The sequence below is a fragment of the Pholcus phalangioides genome, unplaced genomic scaffold (assembly GCF_987345545.1).
Source record: "Pholcus phalangioides strain wild (caught in Gottingen) unplaced genomic scaffold, Ppha-v1.0 ptg000015l_1, whole genome shotgun sequence".
Classification (NCBI taxonomy): Eukaryota; Metazoa; Arthropoda; class Arachnida; order Araneae; family Pholcidae; genus Pholcus; species Pholcus phalangioides.
Genome location: NW_028301608.1, coordinates 105,081,085 through 105,104,955, shown reverse-complemented (window position 1 = coordinate 105,104,955; position 23,871 = coordinate 105,081,085). Strand labels below are relative to the sequence as shown.

At 33.6% G+C, this 23,871-nt stretch overlaps 1 protein-coding gene across 1 annotated transcript; it reads left to right on the top strand.

Moving 5' to 3' along the window:
* The first annotated feature begins 687 nt into the window (after nt 1-687).
* Hyccin (PI4KA lipid kinase complex subunit hyccin) lies at nt 688-23,458 on the top strand. The gene is made up of 12 exons (XM_089245025.1): nt 688-869; nt 5,472-5,563; nt 9,950-10,057; nt 12,202-12,336; nt 12,453-12,497; nt 12,591-12,674; nt 14,418-14,542; nt 16,057-16,152; nt 16,665-16,817; nt 17,934-18,021; nt 19,162-19,318; nt 20,040-23,458. Exons 2-12 carry the CDS (start codon nt 5,522-5,524, stop codon nt 20,618-20,620), a joined length of 1,614 nt encoding a protein of 537 aa, XP_089101151.1. The 5' UTR covers nt 688-869; nt 5,472-5,521; the 3' UTR covers nt 20,621-23,458.
* The last annotated feature ends 413 nt before the right edge of the window (nt 23,459-23,871 follow it).

The window sequence follows — 23,871 nt, the reverse complement described above, 5'->3', positions numbered from 1 at the left end:
GGTCATTATTGCTGGGAAAGGCAAGATGATGATGATGATGTCGATTCATCTATACATATATGCATTAGATCTGTCGACTTCACCTTTGATGCTGGGGGGGGGGGCATCCTTCCCCGTATCTCCGCCCATGAGTTGAAGGTTGCTTACGTCATCAACTACCCCTCTTTGAAGATATGAAATATTCTAAGCTGCTGACGAAATTTTACTGACAGGGGGAGGGGGGGGGTCAGTGTTTCGCTGACAAGGAAGGGGGGGTCAAAAATGGCTGAAAATCTGCTTACGTAATACCACTTTTATCCATATCAAGTCGCCTTAGTAAAGGGATTCTAGTTCCAACACTTCGCAGATTTGAACCAATCAAAAAAAAGCTTTCTTATCTGTAAAGGTAGTAATCTGATCTGTAGCTCTCATTCTATTGGCTGTAGCGGTTGACGTCATCACTAAAAAACGAAACAATCCGTGAATTGCGAAATTCACCTTTTAAAAAAAAACCACTCTTCCTCGTACATTGTTTTCCCCCCGACATCATTGTCATCGAGCTATCCTTATTGCTGAAATGAGGACAGAATTATTCATAAGAAAAGAAAAAAAAATGAGGAATATCTTATCTCCTCAACGGAATTTTGAAAAGAAAAAAAAGAAAATGAGCTAAAAAGTTTTTTCCTGGAAGACACGGCGATGGAGGTCAACCGTAGTATTCCTAGAAGACACGAGAGGGCGATAGTGTTTGTTATCTAGGAAATCCTAGCTCCAGGGGTGTTTACGTTTTGTAATATAGTACTCAATTTTTATTTATTTTTTTTTTTATGTAAGCCTCCGAAATGACTGTTGATGTGAAGATTGTGTTGTGATTGAACTCCAGAGAATCGGTAAGTTTCGGGCCCGTAAGCTTACGGCCTACTTGAAATATCGACTGCCATGTCTCTATTTGTATTGAGGTATTTGTAATGTTTCTTGAATGTTGTGTCGCATGTGGTGTGAGTTTTTTCCCCGTATGTAAGTCTACGAAATTGTATTATCCATCGTGATACATAGACAAAACAATCTCCATAATTGATTTTCAAATACAACCCCGATTTCAACGAATTGAAATTGGTGGGTGTTTTTTTTTTTCCAATTAAAGCCTTGAAATGCCAATGTGGCATGGTCATATGGTCATGATCATAGCCCGGACAAAAGAGGCGGATTTACGGTTATGCCACCTATAGGCTTCATAAATATTGCCGCCCTTCTCGCCTAATTTTCTTGGCCATCATTCTCCAAGTTTGCCGCCCTAGGCTATAGTTCGCTTACTTCCTCTAGAAATGGACTGTTCTCTCAAAATCACTTTTCTTGGGTTGCTCTCACTTCCTATGCTTGAATATTTTCCTTTGTCATTTTTTAGTCACTCTTGGTTGTTCACTGACTTTGTTCCACACTGTCTAGGTCGCTTACTGATCTGCTCATTAAGTCACTCTTGATTATTCACATGCTTGCACAGTGTTATACAAATACAACGGCACAACAGGCAAAATGCCCAACGAGGTGGTGGTAACTCGCATGCGTGCATATTGTTTTTTGTACCACACATGCTTGCACGCGTTCTAGGTTAGTCTTTTCGTCACTTACTGACTTGGTTCTTTGCTCTTTAGGTCACTCCTATACTTGCCCACAGTCTGTCTCACTTTTTGTCCCTCACTGATATGATCCCTCACTATCCAGGTCACTGTTCTGGTCACTCACATAATCACACACTGCTCTGGTCAATCACATGATCATGAACTGTTCTGGGCATGGTTCCCACATCCTGGAGTAGCCCCCCCCCCCCCTGACAATAGTTGGTGGCATCCCAAGGAGCTATGGCAGGCACTTTGAGAGCCACGGGCATAATGGTTTTACCCAGGGATGAGCAATGCACTGAACTCCCCTTATACAAGTGGGAAGTGGAGTGGGGGGGGGGGGGGGGAACAAATTGATGATACTGTAATACCCCAACTTATGCCATTGTGGCTATATGAATCATTACTGGTCATGCTTACCTATATATAGCGAGACATCTACACAACTGTGGCTATACAGATTCATCTATCTGCCCTGTGTGTAGCGAAGACAAAACTCTATTTCACTATGAAGAACAATGCCCTAAATCAGTGTTTCCCAAATTGGGTGATGGAAAGGTCCAGGGATAGCGGTAGAAGCTTGGGGTTCAGTATAGGGTCCTGTGGGCTAACTTGAGCTGGGGATGATGAGACGGAAAAAACAATTGTAGAAAGGGCCAATGGAACTAAAAGTTTGGAAAACTCTGCCCTAAATTCTCTCTTTCAAGAAGGAACTACTTTGACAATCATCAGGTGATGCTAAGTGAAGTAGTGAATGCAACCAACATTTACAACTTGGTAAATTTTCTTAATTATATTAAACACCTGAACTCGTGGTGAGTATCGATTCTCTGCTTGTGCTTGATTCAAACTCTCATGTGCTATTTTTCAATAACTTCATGTTGAGTTTCCAGCCATATTCCCTGGAGATCTCCTCTAGTCCTTCCCCCCTTAAAAGTGCATCACAGATAGGAGCAAATGGTAACAGTTACTATTGATATAAATGCTCTTCGTTCCCAACGTTATTGTAAAAACTTAAGGGAAATAGGGAAATCCTCACAGAATAATATTTCTTCACATCTACATGACCCATAATTGACGTTATATTACTTGATGTTGGAGCAATGGAAAAAATTTTCTACGTTCTTGGAGACACCAACAATTGATGATGATATGACAGACTGCATCTAAATCGCCTCATCCTAAAAAAAGGTTACCTCGACTTACATCATCAGTCTTGAAATAAACTACCGAATCAGTTCTGTAATAATACTTTCAACTACCACTTACTTTTAACTCTCGTAACACCCCTTACATACGTTGCTGGGATTTTTATGTATGAATGCGGTATAACTGCTTCATGATTACTAGATCATATCAAAAGTGTAGGACAACTGGTTTTATAAATATGATGAAGATTTATGAATAAAAGTTCACTTTCGCTGTCATCATTTTAAGCAGTTTGTACTTGCAACTTTACAGAAGCATAATACTAAGGAAATAGTTGAGGTGAATGCATAGTATATTTCCTCCCATACTCATTATTGATCCATATTTTGGTCTTGTCATCATTTTTGTAAAATAACAGCCTATGTTTCAAGTAAAAGCAAATTTGTGACTGGTACTTGGTACTTATAAGTACTTACCATCAGTACATGGTGTGGCATAGATTGTATGTAAAGAATGGTGTGAACTCAAATTCTATTATGAATGTGTAGTTTTTTTAATAAATTGAATCTCGATGTAAGGACACACTCTCTGTGGACTAAAGAAAATCTGTAATAGGGATTATCGTTGTATCTGGAGGCAGACCATCTTATCATAGTGCACCACCAGATTTATACCGTTCTTGATGTTTTACAAATCCAAGGTGTTAGTACCATCATTGGTATTTATTTGTCATCAAAAAAAGTAGAATTAATAGAGTAATTAATAAAATTCCATTAGATGTTGCATCCCTGTAAAAGTGTTTACCACTTTTGTATACTACACCTCCTTTTCAAATGTGAAATGAAACAAATCATGGTTTTCTTCATGGCAAAATGAATAAATATTCCTGCTACTGTATTATTTAAGATACAGTGGAACTTCGGTTCATGAGTGGTTCAGTTAACAAGCAATTCACATAATGAGCAAAAATTTCAAACAAATTTTGATTCAATTAGTGAGCAATGATTCGTGTTATGAGCAAAAATTTTGCGCTTTGCTCATTTATTTTCATGTTGTCATAATTGAGCTGATGATTTTTTGCTTTCGTGCACACACGTGCAGTGAAATTGTGGGTAATGTTGTAGGTTTTCCCCCCACAATCTTCGGTCAGTGTGCATAACTTGGAAAATGAACACCTATACGAACATGATTGTTTGCAATGCGAAACTAGATGTAGCATTGTAACCACCATGCATATGTGTGCTTCAAGTTTATTTTTTACTTCTGCTTGGAGAAAACTGTGGGTGATTGCATTATTGAGCTTGACTTTGAGGGGCGAGCTCATGAACAAGGGCCACCATTTCTTAAGAGATTGTGGCATTGAGGAAGGGACCATGGGACTGGGGGTGCATGAGCCCGGCATTCAACAAGTAGTGCAGGAACATATCGACAGACAAACTGATGGATCTCCATTGCACTCAACACCAAGAGCTTATGCACAGGATATCGTCTGAGAAGACGCAGGGAGAAATGAGTCCCTCACTTCAAATGAGATTAAGCAGGGGTGGAAAATCTGTGACAATTGCTACAAGCTGCTACAATTCCTGATGTTTCCTACATTTTGCTACAATTTCTGGCTGTTTACTACATTTTGCTACAAAAACGCAGAAACTTCAATTCTGCACCATCTTGCGCCTAAAACAAAATTTCCGCTTAAGAAAGTTGCGTCACTATAGAAACAGACTTTTCAATAACATCATTTGTCCTCCCCGCAATTTTATTTCTTGGGGCCACAAATGGAATTGGTGTGAGGTCCCCCTCCACAGGATTTGGCACCCAGGCTACCGACAACGTTTAAAATGGGGTCAGACTATGTGAATTACCGCTCATCCGCAGAACAACTAAAAAACCTTCAATAGTAGCTGTTTCCAGTTTTTTTTATGGAAGGATTTCTGTATTTTTGAAGACCTACAGCCTAATCATTTTCACATGACCTACCCTAAAAAAAAATACTTATGTATCAGATTTATTTCGCCTCTCAGGGAAAAGTTTCTTTCAATATATATTTTTTCAATATTATATGAATGAAAGCAACAGCCAAAGAAGCTTAAAACACAATTATACATAGAACTACTACTAATCATACATGTGCATCTCATACACATGCCTCAGTAGAATTTTTAAAAATTATATAGCACACTGTAAGATGATTTTTTTTCTTAGCCCAATATATCAAGGAAACAGATTTATTTCTGAAGTTAAGTGAAGCTGTTAAGTACATCAGTACATCATGCCGCAATGCATGTAATAAGGGAAGCAAGTCAAGTCACTAGTTGTGTATATGGTAGTGCACTTGCCCAGATTGCTAGAAGTGGAACTCCCAGCAGAGACCATAATGACTTTTCTTTCCAAGTTCACTTTGTGATAACATACAGGAAAAAGTCTTTCTTTGAATTATAGAAATAAGTGGCCAAATAATGTGCATTAAATAATAGTTGATGAGACGAAGTAATGACCTGTTTTTGAGTTATTGTGCATTTTCAATGTTGAAATAGTCTCTATTTTTGTATGATGATACTTACAAATAGTGAAATTTGCCCTTTTTTTTAATGCTTAGAACATATTTAAGACAAAATATTGAAATTATTACCTCTTAGATTTTTAATTTTGAACGATCACTTTACATTACATGTTAAATTTTATCATTGAACTTAGTTATGTAATCTTTTCATGTTTTGATTTCAGTCATGCATTGATGTAGTTCTTTGTCTTGACAATGCTGCACATGATTTGTAATGGCCGAGACAGTTGTCCGAGATTGGATCAATGAGTACAAGGTAATGCTTATTAATAATAATAGTTTTTGGCATGAAAGAAAATTCCAAACCAGTTTTGGATGTTTTATATTCTTTTGTGGTCTACTGCGTTCTATGCATAACCTTTGTATTATAAGTTCTAAAGTTCTAGGATTAGTCTCATGAAAATATTTCATTCAACATAGTTATCAACTTAACTGATACTCGTGAGTCTTGTCCAGAGCTTAACAAATCAAAAAATTTTTTTTATTTCCTGTTAAATTTTTCAGGAGCCCCAAGAATGATTTTAATCTCTAGAAAAACAGTCCTAAATAATATTTTTCGACTTCTCTGGGACTTTATATACTTTTCCTATGTTGAAAGGCACGCTGTCATGAAATCAGAAAATTTTATGTCATTCACTCTAATTTAATAATCACATACAGAAAAATTTAGGCACCAATATAGATTTTATAACTGCCATGGTGACCTGCTACCTGGGATTTGTTAAGCCCTGGTTTCATCAAAATAGGCCCCCTCGGTTGCGTATGTTCAGCTGCCACCATTTCTAGAGGACATGGGAGCAAGAAGAGAACGCTTTGAGGTTCTTTATCACATGAGTCACGGCAATTTGGATTACTGTAATATATTTATCGCTGTTCCCTTTCAGCAATCTTTCCATTCCAGACCAAAAACCACACAGGAACAGGTTGAATGAATATAGAGGCTATGGTAAAGGAGGGATACTTTATTTTTGGACGAATATTCATGGACTGATACAGAAGTATATGGGGGGCCATGTTATGTTGTGCAATAAGAACCACTACCAAAATCAAGGGTGCTCAGCCTTTAGGGGGAATGTGGGCCACTTCATTGATTTAAAAACATATCACTGGCTCTTTAAGTGAACTTTAAATGTAGTGCATGAGTGCTCAAGAACTTTGACGTGGGGGTAACTCGAGTTTTCTGAGACTGGGTCACTTGAATGAACTAGCACTGTCACAGATACCTCCATGACTGTAACTATGTGGAAATGCACTGTGTGGCACTTAAGTGATATGTAAATATGTTGCTGGTCACTTGAGTGATTTTTAAAAGTACTACGGATCACTTAAGTGACCTGGAAATGTGTCATGGGACACTTAAGTGATCTGCATATGTGCCATGGATCACGTGAATGATTTGGAAATGTGTTGCAGTCCCACTAAGTGCTCAGGAACTGTGCCGTGGGTCATTCAAGTGATCTGTAAAAATGTGCTGCTGCTTATTTCATTTTTACAAAATTTACATTTTTTTTTTACATTTAATTTTACAATTTACAAATTTTACAAAATTAGATGTGAGATCATGGGCCACATCAGATGACTCAAAGGGCCACAGGTTGAGCATGACCTAGATACTCATGAATAGGGTTGGTGTGCCCAAATTACTTGAAGAAAAAATTTCAGCATGTCAGTGTGAAGGTTTGGGTTTATTCATTTGACCTTCAGATATTCATTGTACAATATTATAATCTGTGGAATATAATTTGCATGTGAAAATTTCATTCTGTAATAATTAAATCATAAGAAATGTATTGAGGGAAGGGTGGTTTGTAATGTTTTCATAGAAAACAGATTTTTCCACTAGCATCTATCTGCTGTGTATATTAATGAAGAATTGAAATTTTTAAAAATTATTTTTTTACAAATTTCGAATTGCAAAGATTTCAAAGATATTTATTTCCATTGTAACCTCTCAGGAAAAATATGCAACATGCATTTTAATCATGTTTTTTTTCTTGTGAGTATTTGCTGAGGGCGCTGATGCACCACAGGTAGGTGTGTGTTTGCCCTCAGCAAACATTGACAGTCTCATCATTCTACACTTCCACTCTTTGTTTCAGAATCAAACTGGTAGCATCAACTTTTACCTTTGGCACATAGATGAACATAGGCATAGCATCTAAAGTGTTTCAGATCTGTATGTGCTCAGATTGAGCTATATGCGAGGAATTGTCACTTATAATTTAATTCTGGAGGTGCTCGAACCTGTTCTATACAATTGTATGGGTGCTCGAAGACCTACATCATCCTTAGCTCTGACGTCACTGTAGATAGACTTGAAGGTCTGATGCCCCACCCCATATCTTTGCCAATGCTTTGGCAATAATGCTTAACACACAAGAATGGGATTAATTCTGACACTTTCTAACTGTTTAGCAGCTATTTTTAACAGTTCATATATGCATCTACAAACCAAACAGTGGGTTACTCAGAACAGGAGTAATGCAGGGCTCCCACTTGTCCTACTTTTTGGTAGAATGCCTAACTTTCTAGTTTTTTAGCAAATCCTATCAACAAAATTCATGTAATTGATTTTAATTAAAGAAACCATTGATATGTTGCCAAATAATACAAATGTAGTAGATAGCAATTAATGATTCTGCTAAAGAAAAAATTATCATTTTACGGGAGTTGTATGCAGACCATTTTGTTTATTAATTTTTCTTTTGCTTAGTTTGAGGGTTTAACTAGTATAGTAGTCATTGATAACTTCTGTCTGGATGGAAAAAAATTGTATTTACTACTTCATGATCTTAGACAGCAACTAACATTCATCATTCAAAATTTTGGTGCACATTTTGTGTGCACGTGAAACAACAGTTTGCATAACAAAGCGTTTGGATACATGGGCCTAGTTTAGGTTTGATGATTCTGATGCTACCCAGTAGCAAATTAATTGTCTTCTGTATTTTTAGGGTATGCATAGACATAAACAGTATTTACAATGCTCAGCAAAGAGCTAGAAATTGAAGTGCTTTATTTATCAAAAACTATGACACTGGCATTGTGAACAGTAATGTGTAAACAAATCCCTTTTAAAAAAAGAAGGGACAACAACTTGCATGTCTTCATAATTTGTCATGCATTGTCGAAGAGAGTTGGCAGACTGGACTGTGGAAGACTCCAAAAAAAAAATAGTAATTCATATTGTGAAGAAAGACATAAAAGAATTATCTGTGGTTACTAGTACACTGTTTTGGCCAAAAATTGTTTTTGTTACTATGTCATTTCTATCATTTTGCTTTGGCTTGAGTCAATCTTATTAACATAAGGTGCTGTCTCCGATTCAAAAGTTGGCAATTGGGGTTCTTCATCCCACTCAATTTTGAGCTTGTCTAACAAATGATACTGTTGTCCACTCTACTCCTTCAGATTCTCTGTCCACATTCTTCTTGGTCTTCCTGTTTTTCTTGAATCCTCTCATGTATCCTTCTAATATCATTGTTGTGTCCTCTCGTGCAGACCCTCTTAGGATGTGTCCAGCATGCTTCCATTTCCTCACGACAGCATTTCTCATTAGAGTGTGAAGATTTCCAGTTCTCCTCCTGACTTCTTCGTTGGTGATTTTGTCAGTCCACTTTATTTTAAACATCCTTCTGTCTGTAGCAGGAATCAACAAATGAGTTGATCTTTCTTTTGATTTCCTTATTCCATGTCCAGGTTTCACATGTATACAGTAGGACCGGCCATACAAAGCATCTAAGGAACCTCATTTTTAATTTCATTTTTAGGTTCCTCAAGAATTCTGTACGTTTCCAAAAAGGAATCTTTAACAAGCTGAATTCTACTTCTTACTTCCAAAGTGCTTCTTTCATTGTTTGTAATGTAACTTCTTAGGTAATTGAATTTGTCTACTGTTTCGATGATTCTATCTTCGAAAGTAAAATTATTTCATTCTTTTTCATTAATCATAATTTTTGTTTTCTTTGCATTTATTTTGTGATGCCAAAATCTTTTCCTACTCTGTTAATGGATTCTATTGCTCTATTCATTTATGACTTTTTTGTAGTTAGTATTACTGTGTCATCTGCATATCTTATGTTACTTATATTTTCCCCTCTTACTTTAATACCGGCAATGTTCTTGAGTATTTCTCTAAAGATCTCAGTATAAATATTAAAAAGGGTTAAAGGGTTGATGATAGAATGCCTTTTTCAATGTTTAACCAGTTTCCCATTTTTAAAAAATTTGGAAAAACATTTTAAGGGATTTTTCAAAATTATATAATGTTTATGTTGTCTAGGGGGAAGGGGCATCCTGCTGTTTCTAATTTTATGAGTGGGAGCCCTGAGTAATGAATAACACATTTTTTTTCTTTTTATATTAATCAAAAAATGCCATGGAACTTTTTTTTGACAGTGGTAATTCGATAGATTTTGTAGTTTTTCCAGGAGGAGAAAATTTCCTGTGTGAACGTTTTGGCAGTGAGGTAGAATTGCCAATTTTCACTTTTTATGCCCACAATTTTTTTTTTTATAAACATACTAAGCTTGAGCTTATTACTGAGCATTATAATCTTTTCTTTGTTGTACATTATACTTTGTAATGTTTCTGAGTCTAATTTGTCTTAATATGTGTTCCTGCATGGCATTTGATGTTTCAGTCTTTGGATGAAGTTGAGACTCCGAGTTTCAGTAGCACCATCGTGCAGAACAATGACCTGATTCAAGCGATATTCTCTGTCTTGGAAGAGAAACGTCATCATCAAGAGGTGATTGATTTTGCATTAGCATCTTTTCTATGGATATATGCCTTCTCATAAGTTTTGTAATGTCATGACTTATCCAACTTAATCATTTGCTTCACAGTTTAGAAGAATACTTAATTTGATCTGCATTTCACGGTGTATGAACTTTCCTAGTGCAGGGTTTCCCAAAGCAGATGATGCCACCCCTGGGAGAGGAGGCACATTGAGAAGGAGTATTTACTTCACACCAACTCTGGTCATATATCGCAACACTGCAATTTTCAACCAGTGGAGTTAGGTGGGAAATGAAGACACATTCTATCGGTGGTCACCCAGGCTGGGTAGGTAAAGAACTGTTTCTAATGTTCTTTATCCAGATTCGAACCCATGAACCTTGACGTTAACCTTCATAGTGGAAGACAGGCATCTTACCACTGTGCTACTCAGGCATTTTTTAGGAGTTAGGGTTGTTACAAAATTTGCTCAGATTTATCATTATGTCTACCACCTTTTTTTTCTTCCTCCTCCCCAGCATGAACAATAAAACCCATAACTTTAGACCTTGGACCGAATCGGGCAGCAAAACTGCTGCAATGTACAGAACCTGAAAAGGATTTATAGGTGTTGAGACCAAATTTTTAAGTAATTGTTGACTTTGACATAAGCATGGGTTTCCCCACGGAATCTAGCTTTGTGTGGGTGTCAAAGATTTCTATTGTACTTTCCCTCACAAAAGAAAAAAAATTTAAAACCTGATTGGCATGAAAAATGTTAGGATATCACACAAAGGTAAAATTAAGAATCTCTGTGTAAAACAGTGTAAGTTCTTTTGCAGGGGTCTGTCCAGACTTTTGTAGGGTCCTGGTTTTGTAAAAAAAAATCTTATTTTTGTGAAAAGGGTCATTAATTTTTTGAAAATAAGTAATTTTGTGGGAAGCAAAATAATCTAGTTAATCTATCGCAAAAGAAATAAAATGACAAATTTATAATTGCCATTCATTTTTATTTTGTGAAGGATCGGTTTTTCGGATATGGAATTTTGTTAAGGGTCCGTTTTCCAGATCTGGAATTTTGTGAAGGGTCCAGAAAATGGACCCAAATTTTGGCTGGACAGACCCCTGTTTTGTCACTGACATTTTCTACTTTGTACCCAGATAATGTAAAATGAATATATTTCATTTCTGATTATCTGATTGTAATAGTTGCAACATTAATTATGAAGACTTTCATCAAAAACAAAAAATTTGCAGTATAAAGTGCATTAATGCATTTGAAGCTAATGTAAGTCTTTTGTTTTATTATTACCTTTAACCTTAGTAAAGCTGTAGTATAATATTTATAGGTTTTTTTCTGTTGCAAAAAAAAACTGCAATGTAAAATTTTGTGGATACTCCTTTGTATCTATTGGGGTTTACTGTGTGTTAATTGCATTTTTAATTGGGTTGCTGTATTTTTGAAATATATGACATCCATATTTTTATGGGCATCTTTTTATCAGCCACCTCGTTGGGCATTTTGCCTGTTGTGGCGTTGTTTTTGTATTTGTATTTGTTTGTTTACTATATAGTATCTTACCTACTGTAGATCTTCTCAGTGTTTGTTTTCTTCTAATCAATTATTCAAAACTGTTATCATTGTGACAAATGTTTAACGCTTTGGTCTCAATTTAGTAATGTGCAGACACAAGATGAGAAATTGAGTAAAATGATTGAAAATATCGATGAAAGGAAAGAAAAATATTTCATGAAGCTCCAGGAGCTCAAAATATTCTGCTAAAAATGTCAACTTTTAAACTGCAGAAATTTACCTTTATGTTTGCGCAGGCAAAACAGTTTTTTTTTCTGTAATGCAAATCATCAATGAGTGATTCATCTGCCTATCAAGCTCATCATCTATTCATGATGGGAGCAGTTGAAGGGTTAATACTAAGGGAATCTTAGTATAGCTCTATTTTTTAATGCATTAGTTCTTGTGTATCAAGTCATTGCGATAAATTGTTTTTAAAGTAGAATCTTGAGTAAGCTCACTTAAACAAGACATTTGACTACAGTATATCAGTGGTAATACACAGTTGCTTGCTCAAAAATGCTTTTACTATTCATTTTTGTTAATTGTAGCTATATCTATTATAATGATGTTCTATCTGACTTCTATTTTTCTACAATCAGTTCCTAGAGCCAGTATGTGAACAGTTGTTTAGTTTCTATCGCTCAAAAGAAGAGAATTTCCAGCGTTTCACCAGGCAGTACATACCTTGCCTTATCGGCATCTATCTCAGCCATGTTGCCAAGGGTAATAGAAAGGTATGCATTTAATTTTGTGTGCCTCCTATGAAATTTTGCAAATGATAATTTTCTTCATTTAATGCTTTTTACTTATTCAGGTTTTCATATTATGGTTTTCTTTCTCATCCTCATAGAATGTTAGAAGCATTGAAGTGTTGTTGTTGGGAATTTATAATTGGGTAAGTGATCTGTATTTGCTTCTTGATTTATCACTAGATTCTTTGTATGTATATTTGTGTACATTTTTTCTTAAAAAAAACATTAATTTTCAGGAGGTGATAGATTCATCATCAGGAAAACCTATTACACTATCCTTCCGCATACCATCTGTATGTAAGCCTTCTATTTATCACGAGGTATGTTTGTTTTATATGATAGCATTATAGGTTTAAAATTCTTAAGAATAATTTTTAGGAGAATATTTTCCAGTTATTTATAATAGTCCTTCCAGAGAATACTCTCAAGAATATTTGCATTTATCATAATAAATAATCTCTATAAATAACTTGAGAGTAATTATTATTATTTTCAATAAGAATATTTTCCAGTAATTTATAATAGTAGTCTAGTCCTTCCAGAGAATTTTCTCTGCACCTTACCCCCCCCCCCCCCCCGTCTCTCTCCCTGTGCGAAGACTGGGAATATTGAAGTTTGTAACCCACAATATTAAACTTTAAAAGCAAGAAATTGAAAACTTGCAAAGAAATATGAGCCATGCACAAAATTCAGTTGTATGTACAATTCTCTGGGCGGTCATGTCTGTCTGTCTGTATGTACAATTGAAGAAAATGACAGTGCTACATCTTAAAATGAATGTGATTAGGTGATTATAAGAATTGCTTTCTTTGTCAATCAACTTTGGTTTTACTCTTTGCTTTGAACTAATTTCTGAAAATTTATGTAATTTTAAAATATTTTTTTTATAAGGTTTTAATCTTAAGGTTTCCAAAATCTTCATGACCTTAAACGAAAAGTTGTCATTATGCCAAAAATTCTTTGGTTTTAAATGTTTCAGGCAATTAAAACTGAATATTTCATGTATTCCATAATACAAGTAAAATTAGTAATTTTTCCATTATTTGAAAGAAAAATAAGTATTCTTGATTATTCTCAGAATATTCTTGTTCTCTCCAAGAATATTCTCACCTCATGTCTCTAAATAGCATTTATTCAATTTCTTCTAATGAATATTATACATCAATTATAATGTGTTCAAAATACTTTTACAGTAATACCCAGACTTATGTGACCTTGCGTTTACATTATCTTGACATAAAAGAAAAGTATTTTCAATTGAATGCAAAACATTTGACATAGCATTCTTAGAATGGAAGTATTTCCAAGTGAAAGTCACATTGAAAAGACCAATAGAAAATACTGGTACAAAAAGACAAAAACAGAATCAAAAAAATTAAAAATAAAAACAACTGCATATTAACCTACCTCCCTTTTCTTTTCCTGAGGAAGGATTGGTATTATCTCAGTTGGGAAAATTTACTCTACGACTTACTTCTTTTTCGACTGATGTCGCTAGTATTGGAACTAATTACCAACACTGGTATCACTGTATTTAAGTTGAGTTTCAAGTGGCCTCTTATGATTTCACGTTCATTCTGTTGTGCAATGACTAGTGCGTGCATTGATATGTTTCTAGAATTAGAATCTGTTCAAATTGCATATGGTAAATAAATGGCATCAGGGTATCAGTCTTAATTTTTTGTCAATAACACTACTAGTACAATCTGATACAAAAGACAAAAATAGAAAATACTAGCACTCTGTGGCCTCAAGGGACTAAGGTATCCTTCCAGCAGGTCTACAAAAAATAATCTATTTTCTGTTGGCATGTGGCAACTATCATTCATTTTTCAAGGATGTTTTAATTTATATTATTTTTAAAATCTTTTATCTTTTTTATTTTAATATAAAATAGCACAAAGAATTATTTAATGTGAAGTTATGTGTACCTCCACTTTCCATCTTATTTGTGTAATCGGTATTGCATACTGTTACTGTTATCCATCATTTGTTAAGCATACTGTTATCAATCATCTGTATTTATATTACATGATTTCTTTCTATTTTGTCTTTTTTTTAAGCCCATGAGTTTATCCCATCATACTGTGTTAACTGAAGATGCCTTGAGTAACCTTGAGTATGTTGACTGTCGCAAGTATGTTATGGGCCCCTTTCCAGAAGTTGAAAAAATCAATGCCAGTAACAGGTAAATTCATTTGTGCACTTTCAATCCATTGAAAAAAATTTTCAAACTCCATCTCTATGATTGAATCATGCAATCTATCAATCTTTTGCAGCACCCTAAATTAAAAAAACATTCATGTTTAGTATCAATGAAAATAAAAAGTTGAGGTTGAATAAAGAAAGGTGTATTCTTTTTAGTTGATTAACAGTTTGTTATTTTATCTGAGAGGAAGGCTGAGGGAAAACATCATTGAAATAGTTACTTTAGTAATGACTTATTTATTAAAAGACGCAAAACAAATGTGGTAGAACTCCAGTTATCAGACTCAAATGGGACTGAAACCCATTCAGATAATTAGATAATTCACGGAAAAGGTTATTTCTTAGAAAAAAAAAACAAATATTGCTTTACTATATTATATTATAATGTAACTTAATGAACTATGAAAATAATTTTGTTTACATTTTGTACTTGTACTGAATTACTTGTTGCTAAGCATGTTATATTCACCAAACCACCCACATTGAAACCCCAATCTTGCACATGTAAACAGGGCTTGAAAGTGGCAAAACTGGTGACTCATTGTCGGTGTAACCGCTATCACTACACTAGCACACTTCTTTTTTCTCATTCGCAGATCGCTCACTAATTTCTAAAGTGACATAAGTAAAAAACCTGTATTTTTGAGTTGTCACAGTGGAAGAATTGGATAAACAGTCTTGTATCAAACATCAACATTGTATTAAATTTTGCTTCAAATTTTGTCGGCCAGAGAGCTAAATTATTAGTTGTGTAATTGTGTTTTCTTAAGCCAAACTTCAAAGTTTTTCACAATTTCCTTAAAATCTTAATTTTTGACTTGTGCCACTTTAGAAATATGAGTGCAAGATAAGAAAATTTTAAATGCAAATTTTGCTGACTTTATTTTCTTTTTTCCTAAATCAATTCAAATAATTAGAGTTCTACGATATAGATGATGATCATTATTCAATCTACTTTAAGGATCTTTGATAAGAGCTTGTGAATGATCTGAGAGCAACTGTGCTATTGCCACAATTGTTCAACTTATCACCATTAATTTTTTGAGCAATATTTTTCATTTAGGGGAAGAAAAACACATAACATATATATTCAGTCAAACCTCGTTAGTGCGTCACCCAATTAACACGTCACTCCGCTTATCGGGTCACTTTTTGGAAGTCCCAATTGTCCTCAGGCAGGAATTGCCACAGCTATGGCTTACTCCGTTTAACGGGTCACTCCGCTTACTAAGTCATATTTTTGCTCTCCCAAGAGGTTTGACTGTATATGGTTGCAAAGAATGATGTGGCTTGTGGACCACACCCAATTATTCATACTTGTCAATTACTATTCATGATTTTTTTGATTTACTTTTCTCATAGATTGAAAATTCCCATTTCTTTTTTCATTAAAAACTTTTCAGAGTTTTTCACCAAAAGTGCAAAAATCTAATTAAATTCCATATTTTGGGAATCAGTATTCAAATAAATAATAATTTTTTTTTATTATTACAGACAGCAGGTCATGACAGTTTTGATGTGTATTTATAACCAGAACATAGAGTTTATGTCTTCTTATTCACATATGTCCTTATGTAAAATGTGCACGAAGTGAGTTATAAAACATTTTTTTTTTTTTTTGCTTTATTTGCAATTTTATATCATGCTAATTTTGTTTCGATGTAGCAATATATATTTTTTTTAAATAATTCTTCTTTTGGCTACATTATAAATTCTCACATTCCTTAGCTAGCATTGCAAAAAATGTGTTTTAAGCATTTAAGCTATTTTATATAATGACCCATACTGGGCATTGCAATAGACAGTAATGAAATAATGATAGATGCTTCTTCAGAAAATTTAATCATATTTCCTAAGCAAATTGGTTTCGTGGAAAAATAGCAATAAATGTATCATGTTAATCCTGGTTAGATTAAAAAAACTGAATTATATTATTGTTTCCTCTCTTATTTCTAAATAAGTGTGTTTGAACAAAACCTACAAAAATCATTTTTTGAAAGGGGAAAACATTACGTAGTGAAAGAGTTTGGCATGATTTCTTTTGAAGTACAAGATAATTAAAAGTGCTTTTGTATTGATTTAGCATGATTATTATTTTACAGGGTTGTGAAACAGGGTTATAACAGAACGAATCGATCTAATTACAGTAATGACTGTAGCACTCAGTATTGTAATCCTCATCCTCGTCCTATAGCTAGGATACCGTTGTCAACATCTTTCTTGTTAGAACTAGTTCACTCTGTGTATTTTGCCATGTAAGTTCACCTCATTTTCTCAAGTTCTGTGAATATATTTTTTTAATTTTTGAGTGCTCCATAAACACATCACTCATGTTTTTTTTTCCAGGTTGTTTTTAAGCATAGTATAACTTAACCTAACTGGAAACTAAAGGTCAACCTGTTAAGAGATAAATAGATAAATTATGTTAATTAAGAAACAATTTCAAAATGCTGTTCGTCAGTAATATAGTAATATAGAGCAAATGAGGAATTACATGATCTGCAAATTGCTCATTCATACATACAATATTACAAATTACTGTGTATGCATAGCATGTATGCCAACCTAACATGATAAATTCACTTATATTCAACATTCCCTCAAACTTTTTCCAGCTGGACTGGATGCTTTGCTCAACATGATAATGTTGCAAAATTCCACTTTGTACAATTTGGTGGATTTGCAGTGCTCAGTAAAAATATTTTTATGTGTAAGCATTTTCAACCGTATGCAGCCAGATATGCACAAAGCTTATTGGAAACATTGTTCCCAACATCAGGTTGGATGAAGTATTCTTTAAAACCTTTGAAATAGAATAGTTCAGTTAAAAGAGATTGCACATCCATTTAGTTCATTTATTAAATTTTATCATGCCATTATTGATATTTTTATGGTAGAATGGATGCTGAAAATATTGCATCTGTCATGTTTTGAACTTTGAATCAAGGATGCATCACAAAATTGTATGCATATAGCAGGGTTGAACAAATCCCAGATGCCAGGTTTCCATTTCAACTTCAAAAATTTGTATTGGTGCCTAAAATTTTCTGTATGGTTAGCAAGTTGCAGGCTAAGAGTAGCACAAAATGTTTGGAATTTATAGCAGCGTATCTGCCACCATGAAATAGAGTCACTATGCCCTGAAAAAGCCAATATAAGCATTATTTTGGACCTTTTTGTTCGGGGAAATATTTTTAGGTGCTTAAAAAATTGTTCTGGTGCCTAGATTTTTTTACGATTTGTCCATCCCTGCATATGGCAAAGGCTATGAATCTTTTCATGGATGCTGAATGTTAAAAACCATCATTTTGAAACAAACGTTCTGAATTTTTCTTTATAATAGTTTGGTTTTTAATTCAATTTCGTATCAGGTTTAATGGAGTAGCTTCTGCTGGTCTGCAGTCTCTGGAAGAGCTACATAATAGAGCTGTCCATGAAATTTTACCTGACGTATTGTTGGTAAGAAATGTTACCAAATTTTAAATTTTTATTAATTAGTCATAAAGTATTATTTATAGACTTTTTGCATCATTATCAATTATTCTGACTTTTTTATATTATAATTATATTGATTACATAATTCCAATTGTGAAAATTTTAAAATTACTATTTTAGATGCTAAAAAGCATTGTATTTTCCTATAAATAAGCTTATCTTTTGCAACAGTATCTCGTCACCCAGGCATGTAATGACCCTTTGAATAAGCTGCACTAAAAAAAATAATTTTTTGAAAGTAATTTTTTGTAGGAAATTTTGGAAATGTAGGATTAATTTTGTAGAGAACTTTTTTTGTAGATATGCCATTGAGTTTTATACGCTGCAGCTTTTTAAGCCTCATGTAATTTCGATTTGAGAGCTAAAGAAAAACCATGATATTGAGACAAAATTTAATGTTGTGTATTTCAGTTATTGCTCAAGTTTTCTTAGACAGTTTCTTTGACAATTTCATAATATTACATGATATTATACAGGGTGCATAGGTACATACTTGCTCAGCATTTTACTGGTGAACTGTTGATCCTAGATGCATACTTCCAATTGACGGGACAGTTGGTAGAACAGTTAACCTGTATTTAATTCTGTTTTTTCCCAACTTTTCTCCATTTTTTGAATTTGAATATCTCTATGAATATTTCACTTTTGGCATCAAGAGAGACAGGGCAAGAAATTTTTAATTCGGGTTTTTTTTTTCGGCACATTGTTGTTTGAAATGTTAATTTTTTTTTATTGTAATAACTATACAACCCCTTCCGACATGTATGATGTCTCTGAGTACTATGTTATATTTTTGTATATTTTTTTCTAATTGGAAGTATGCCTCGAGGATTAATGGTGCATCAGTAACATGCTGTGTGTGCTGTTACCTATGCACCCTGTACATTATTCTACAGTAAAATTTTGAATTTTTCAACTAGATTAAAAAACCATTAAAGAATCAATTGAAATCATTTGTAATCAGAATTTCATGGAAAAAGTTATTGAATAGACTGTTTCTTTGAATTTGCTGCAAGAGCCAAAAATCAACTTTCAAAGCTGAATGAGCTACAACTTCATTGTAGAAAATTATAGTAATTTGTTTTGTTGGTGGTTTTCTTCTAGGTAACAAATGCGATAAAAAATTCTCTCAAATTCAATCCATCTGGTCAACCAAGTGATGGACCCATGGGAATAAGTGTATCAATCTCGTCGCCAAATGTCATCAGTGGTGTGTCTAGAGCAATCACGAATGCTTCCTTCCGTACAAAAAAGCTTCCAGGTGAGTTGTAGAATCATATCATTGAAATCCATATTATGTATCAAGTTGCAATGACAGGTAAAATGTGTATGTAAATTTTCAATATCAAATTTTGGATCATAACCATCGAGCTTATATTATTACTAGAGGAAGAATGACATCAGCAGTCTCCGCCTTGGCAGTGTTGATAACAATGTCCTATACGTCATTCATCGGAAGATTGTGCAACTTGTTTAATGTCCGCGTAATCCCCATTATTTTCTTATGCCATCCATAGGAGTTTTAAGGAGTTTAAAAAAAATAAATGTGAGATAATTTCAGCATTGCTGAAAGTGATAATTTCAAAATTAATGAAAAAGACAATTTTAGAGTTAATGAAAGATAATTCCAGAATTAATGAAAGAATTCCAGCATCAATGAAAGAAAGAATTCTAGCATCAATGAAAGAAAGAATTCCAGCATCAATGAAAGAAATAATTTCATCATTAATGAAATAAAATCCAGAATTGATGCAAAATATAATTCCAGAATAAATGGGAGATATAATTCCAGCATTAATAAAAGTAATAATTTCAGCATCAATGAAAGAAAATGTCTCCAGAATTGATGAAAGAAATAATTTCAATATTAATGAAAGAAATAACTTAGCTCCTTCCTCCTCACAGTAATATAAGCTTGATGATCATAACTTGTCTTTCTGTGTAATTTCAATCTTTTTTCCTTTTCTTTTTCATTTATGTAGATGACATTCCGATACAAACCAATGGAGAGGCAGTGGAAGGTCATCAGCTAACAGCAATCAATGAAGAAGATGGTAGTGAGCCAAATACCACTCCACAGACCATTATTTCAGGTCGATCCAAGAAACAGATGGTTAATGGGAGTAGTGGAAACCCTGCCACGTCAAAGAACAATCCCTCTCAGTCTCGTAAAGAAAGGAACAAAGATAAGAAAAAGGGAGGAGTAGATCAGGCATTCACAGAAACAAATGGCAAGTCATCACTACCACCTTCCAGCAGCACTCACAGCAACATAGCTTCCAGTGACCTAAACAGTGACGAGTCTTATACCAATGGTTTCACAAACGGTGAGGATATCCAAATGCAGAATGCATATTCCTGTAGAGTAGAATCGATGCCAAAGATGAGCAAATCTCCATCTGAAGGCCATCGGAATTATGCAATGGAAGGAAAGTGTGGTTTCACATTCTCCGATCCCGAACTAGAAGCTACTGTCGAGAACGACGTTAAGTACATATTAGGAGTTCATAAAAGTGAATCAGCCAACGGAATTCCGAGCTCATCTCTGCAAACTGCAGTATAAGATAAATTCAAATTAGAATTCTATTAACATTGAATATTTTAATGATGAGATTATGTATTTAATCAGTTTCATTAATTTTTTTCCCTGGTTATTTTGAGTGATACAAATGGTACTATAGATATGTTTTCATACCTCAATTTTATGAACCAAACTAAAGCTCTATTAAGAATATAATGGTTACATTTTTTGTATGTAAAAATTCTCGGTTAATCGCAAGTCTTTTTTTAGATAAGCTTTGTGATGTCAAAAAAGGAAATTTTATCAGTTTATCATTAATTTGAAATTAAATTCTTTTTTCTATAATTTTTATGTGAATACTAGAATTAGTTGGATAATTTATTCACCATTGAAAGAACTTACTTTGATTTTATTTTTCCTTTTTGTGGAAGTTATGTTCCCGCTTTCTCCCTGTTGTATGATCGAGAAAATTATCCTAATGTTTGTGATATTTTTTAGTGGTTAAATGAGAGATGACTATGCCATATGCTATAAATAGTTATTAATACTCTCAAGTTGATCAATTTATAAAACCAAAGGGTTTTATCACATTTATGAATTTGATAAAGCATTAAGAGTTCAGTGTTGTATGATAATTCTGATAATTCACGATCAATTTAAAAAAAGCCATTGGGGTCTGAAAAACTATAATGAATTCCAGACTTTAAAACCTTGATATTTCTGATTTTATAGCAAGGTGATGGCAGAGTGAGTGTTTATTTGAATTTACTTCATTATAACAGCTTTTACTAAATTATTTCAAAAAAACTATAGTAACTATATAGTTGATGGAATTATGAAGTCATTACAAATGGAAGAGAGAAACTTGTCCATGACAATATCTGGGAATTTAACATAACTAGAAGTATGATGTATAATCAAAAATATTATACATCATGTATTAAACAATAATAGTATATTAAGCTATGTTCAACATCATACATATATCATTATAGTATTTAACACTATTTTAACTTGTATACAGTTATACTGCTACACACACTTCTGTTCCTATGCATATTAGTTTTTTTATTGCCAATTATCTTTGAATTTTGGTATTCTTGAGCATGAATGGGTTTCCATAAGTCAGTCGTCTGTTGTTTAATCAGCTTTAAACATTTCAAACATCATTGTTATGGATGTCAAATCTTTGGTGGGTGACCATCATGACTTTTTGTGTATCTTTGCAAATTTTATTCCAGTGAACATCTTGCAAGTTATTGAATAATTTATAATACTGGGTGTCCCAAAAAACAGGCAAATTTTATAAAAAGTTACAAATTTCGAAAATGTATTTATTAGATTTTTTAACTACAATATATAAATTTTCAAAGTGCCCTTCCCCTAACCTCTAGAGACACATCAACATACTTCATCATGTTTGTTTAGACTTTTTCATCTGCAGTCCTACTTTTAGGATATTGTGTGGTCATTACAAAACCGATGGATTATTTAGTTGATTGCTGAGTCATCTAGCATGCGATGTTCACCAAACTTCTCATGAAACACTGTTCTCACTTCTTTAAACTATTTATTGGTTGAAAAATAAACTTTGATAATGTAGCAACAACACTGTTCTGGAAAAAAACACCATGCTGATAATAACTCTCTCACATGAATTTTCTGACACTCCTCTGATTGAGCCACCCACATTAAGCAATTCATTCAGTGTTTTAAAATTTATTTCATTTGTCTTACTAGGATGCAGATTATTTTAATTCCTATGTGGTTCCCAACTTCGAGGCACAAATGCCAGCCAATCTCCCCGTTAAAAAGTCTTGCCACAGAGAGCAACAGGCCTACAAACATACAAATATTCAGTCACTACACATCACTCACTTCACTTCTGAGATATAGATTGCAGCATTGAAAAATCACACACAACACTAGATACGCACTCAGACTGTTAGGTACACACACTTACACTTCTGGCACAACTCACTAGGTAGTAAATTGCCTATGGCGATAGACCTGAGTTGTGCGCGGTTTGAAAAAAAAAAGTTTTTGGGACAACCTGTATTATTAATATTCATTTCAGGCAATATAATTACAACAAGTTGTCACTGTTACACCTGTTTGTGAGTTATTTTTGCCTTACATCAGAATCTGTTCAACTTGCATATGCAAGATGGATATCCTACTATTTTGCTTGCTCTAATGTTTGAAAATCACTTTTGATTATTTTAGGATATTGTGTAAGGTAAAGCTTAACTCTACCATTTACAATTATGACTTAATCAAGCTATTAATATAACTAAGAGAGCAAATGTTGTTAAACACAAAATTAATTCGTGAAAAAAATTGTTTATTAGAAAGTTATGGTTAAAACTTATCAGATACTTGAACAAAACTAAAGGACATGATGAGGTAAATTGGTGAACAAGCTCAGATTGCAACAAATTTACTCGATAAAGGTTTGGGTGTAATGAATCTGTATATATATATACACTGTTTTCCAGTTGCGATAAGGTCATATTAATTCAAAATAAATTTCAGATATTCAGTTCTTCCAAAATCATGCATTCAAATGTTTCATTTGTCTTTTGCTATGAACTTATTGAAGGAATGGTATCCATTCTGGTAAAGATTTTAAGAAAACAATTGACTTAGAAATGGATGCATAAAGAAACAAAGAATTGTAATTCTGACATTGTCTTTATCCTACACTCTTGAAGGAGTAGATTTTAAGAAAAATATATGTGTTTGTGCTGATGGATTGGAAATTGTTATTTGCATTGAAAATATATGTATTCTTAGATGTGCCAGTTTTTACGTGCAATCTTTCATATAAAATTTTAGATATCCATCCCAGAGTGCACAATTTCTGTCATTTTAGCCTGCAAAAAAAAATTACGAAAAAATTCCAAATCGAATGAAATTTTTTTAGCTAAAGTTTCCTCAGATATGTGAGGTATTAACACCCACATGTTTTTAATAACAATTAAAAATGAAATTACTATTAAAAAATCACTGTGTATGCTACTTATATACAAAAAAATAATAAAATTTACTTAAATCTGTCTTGATTTTAAATGTCTGACTGAGCTGGGGGTGATGTTATCTTATGGAAATGGAAAAAGAATGTTATCTATCTACTTTTTTGTTAATTAAAAGAAGACTAGTTTATGAAAATTAAGAGTCAGAAGTGAAAATTTGAAATCTAATCGTACTGATCTTTTACTTGCAAAATTTACAAGTTGAATATGGGATATATAACTTAAATGTCTAAATTTTATCAATAAGAATACCAATAC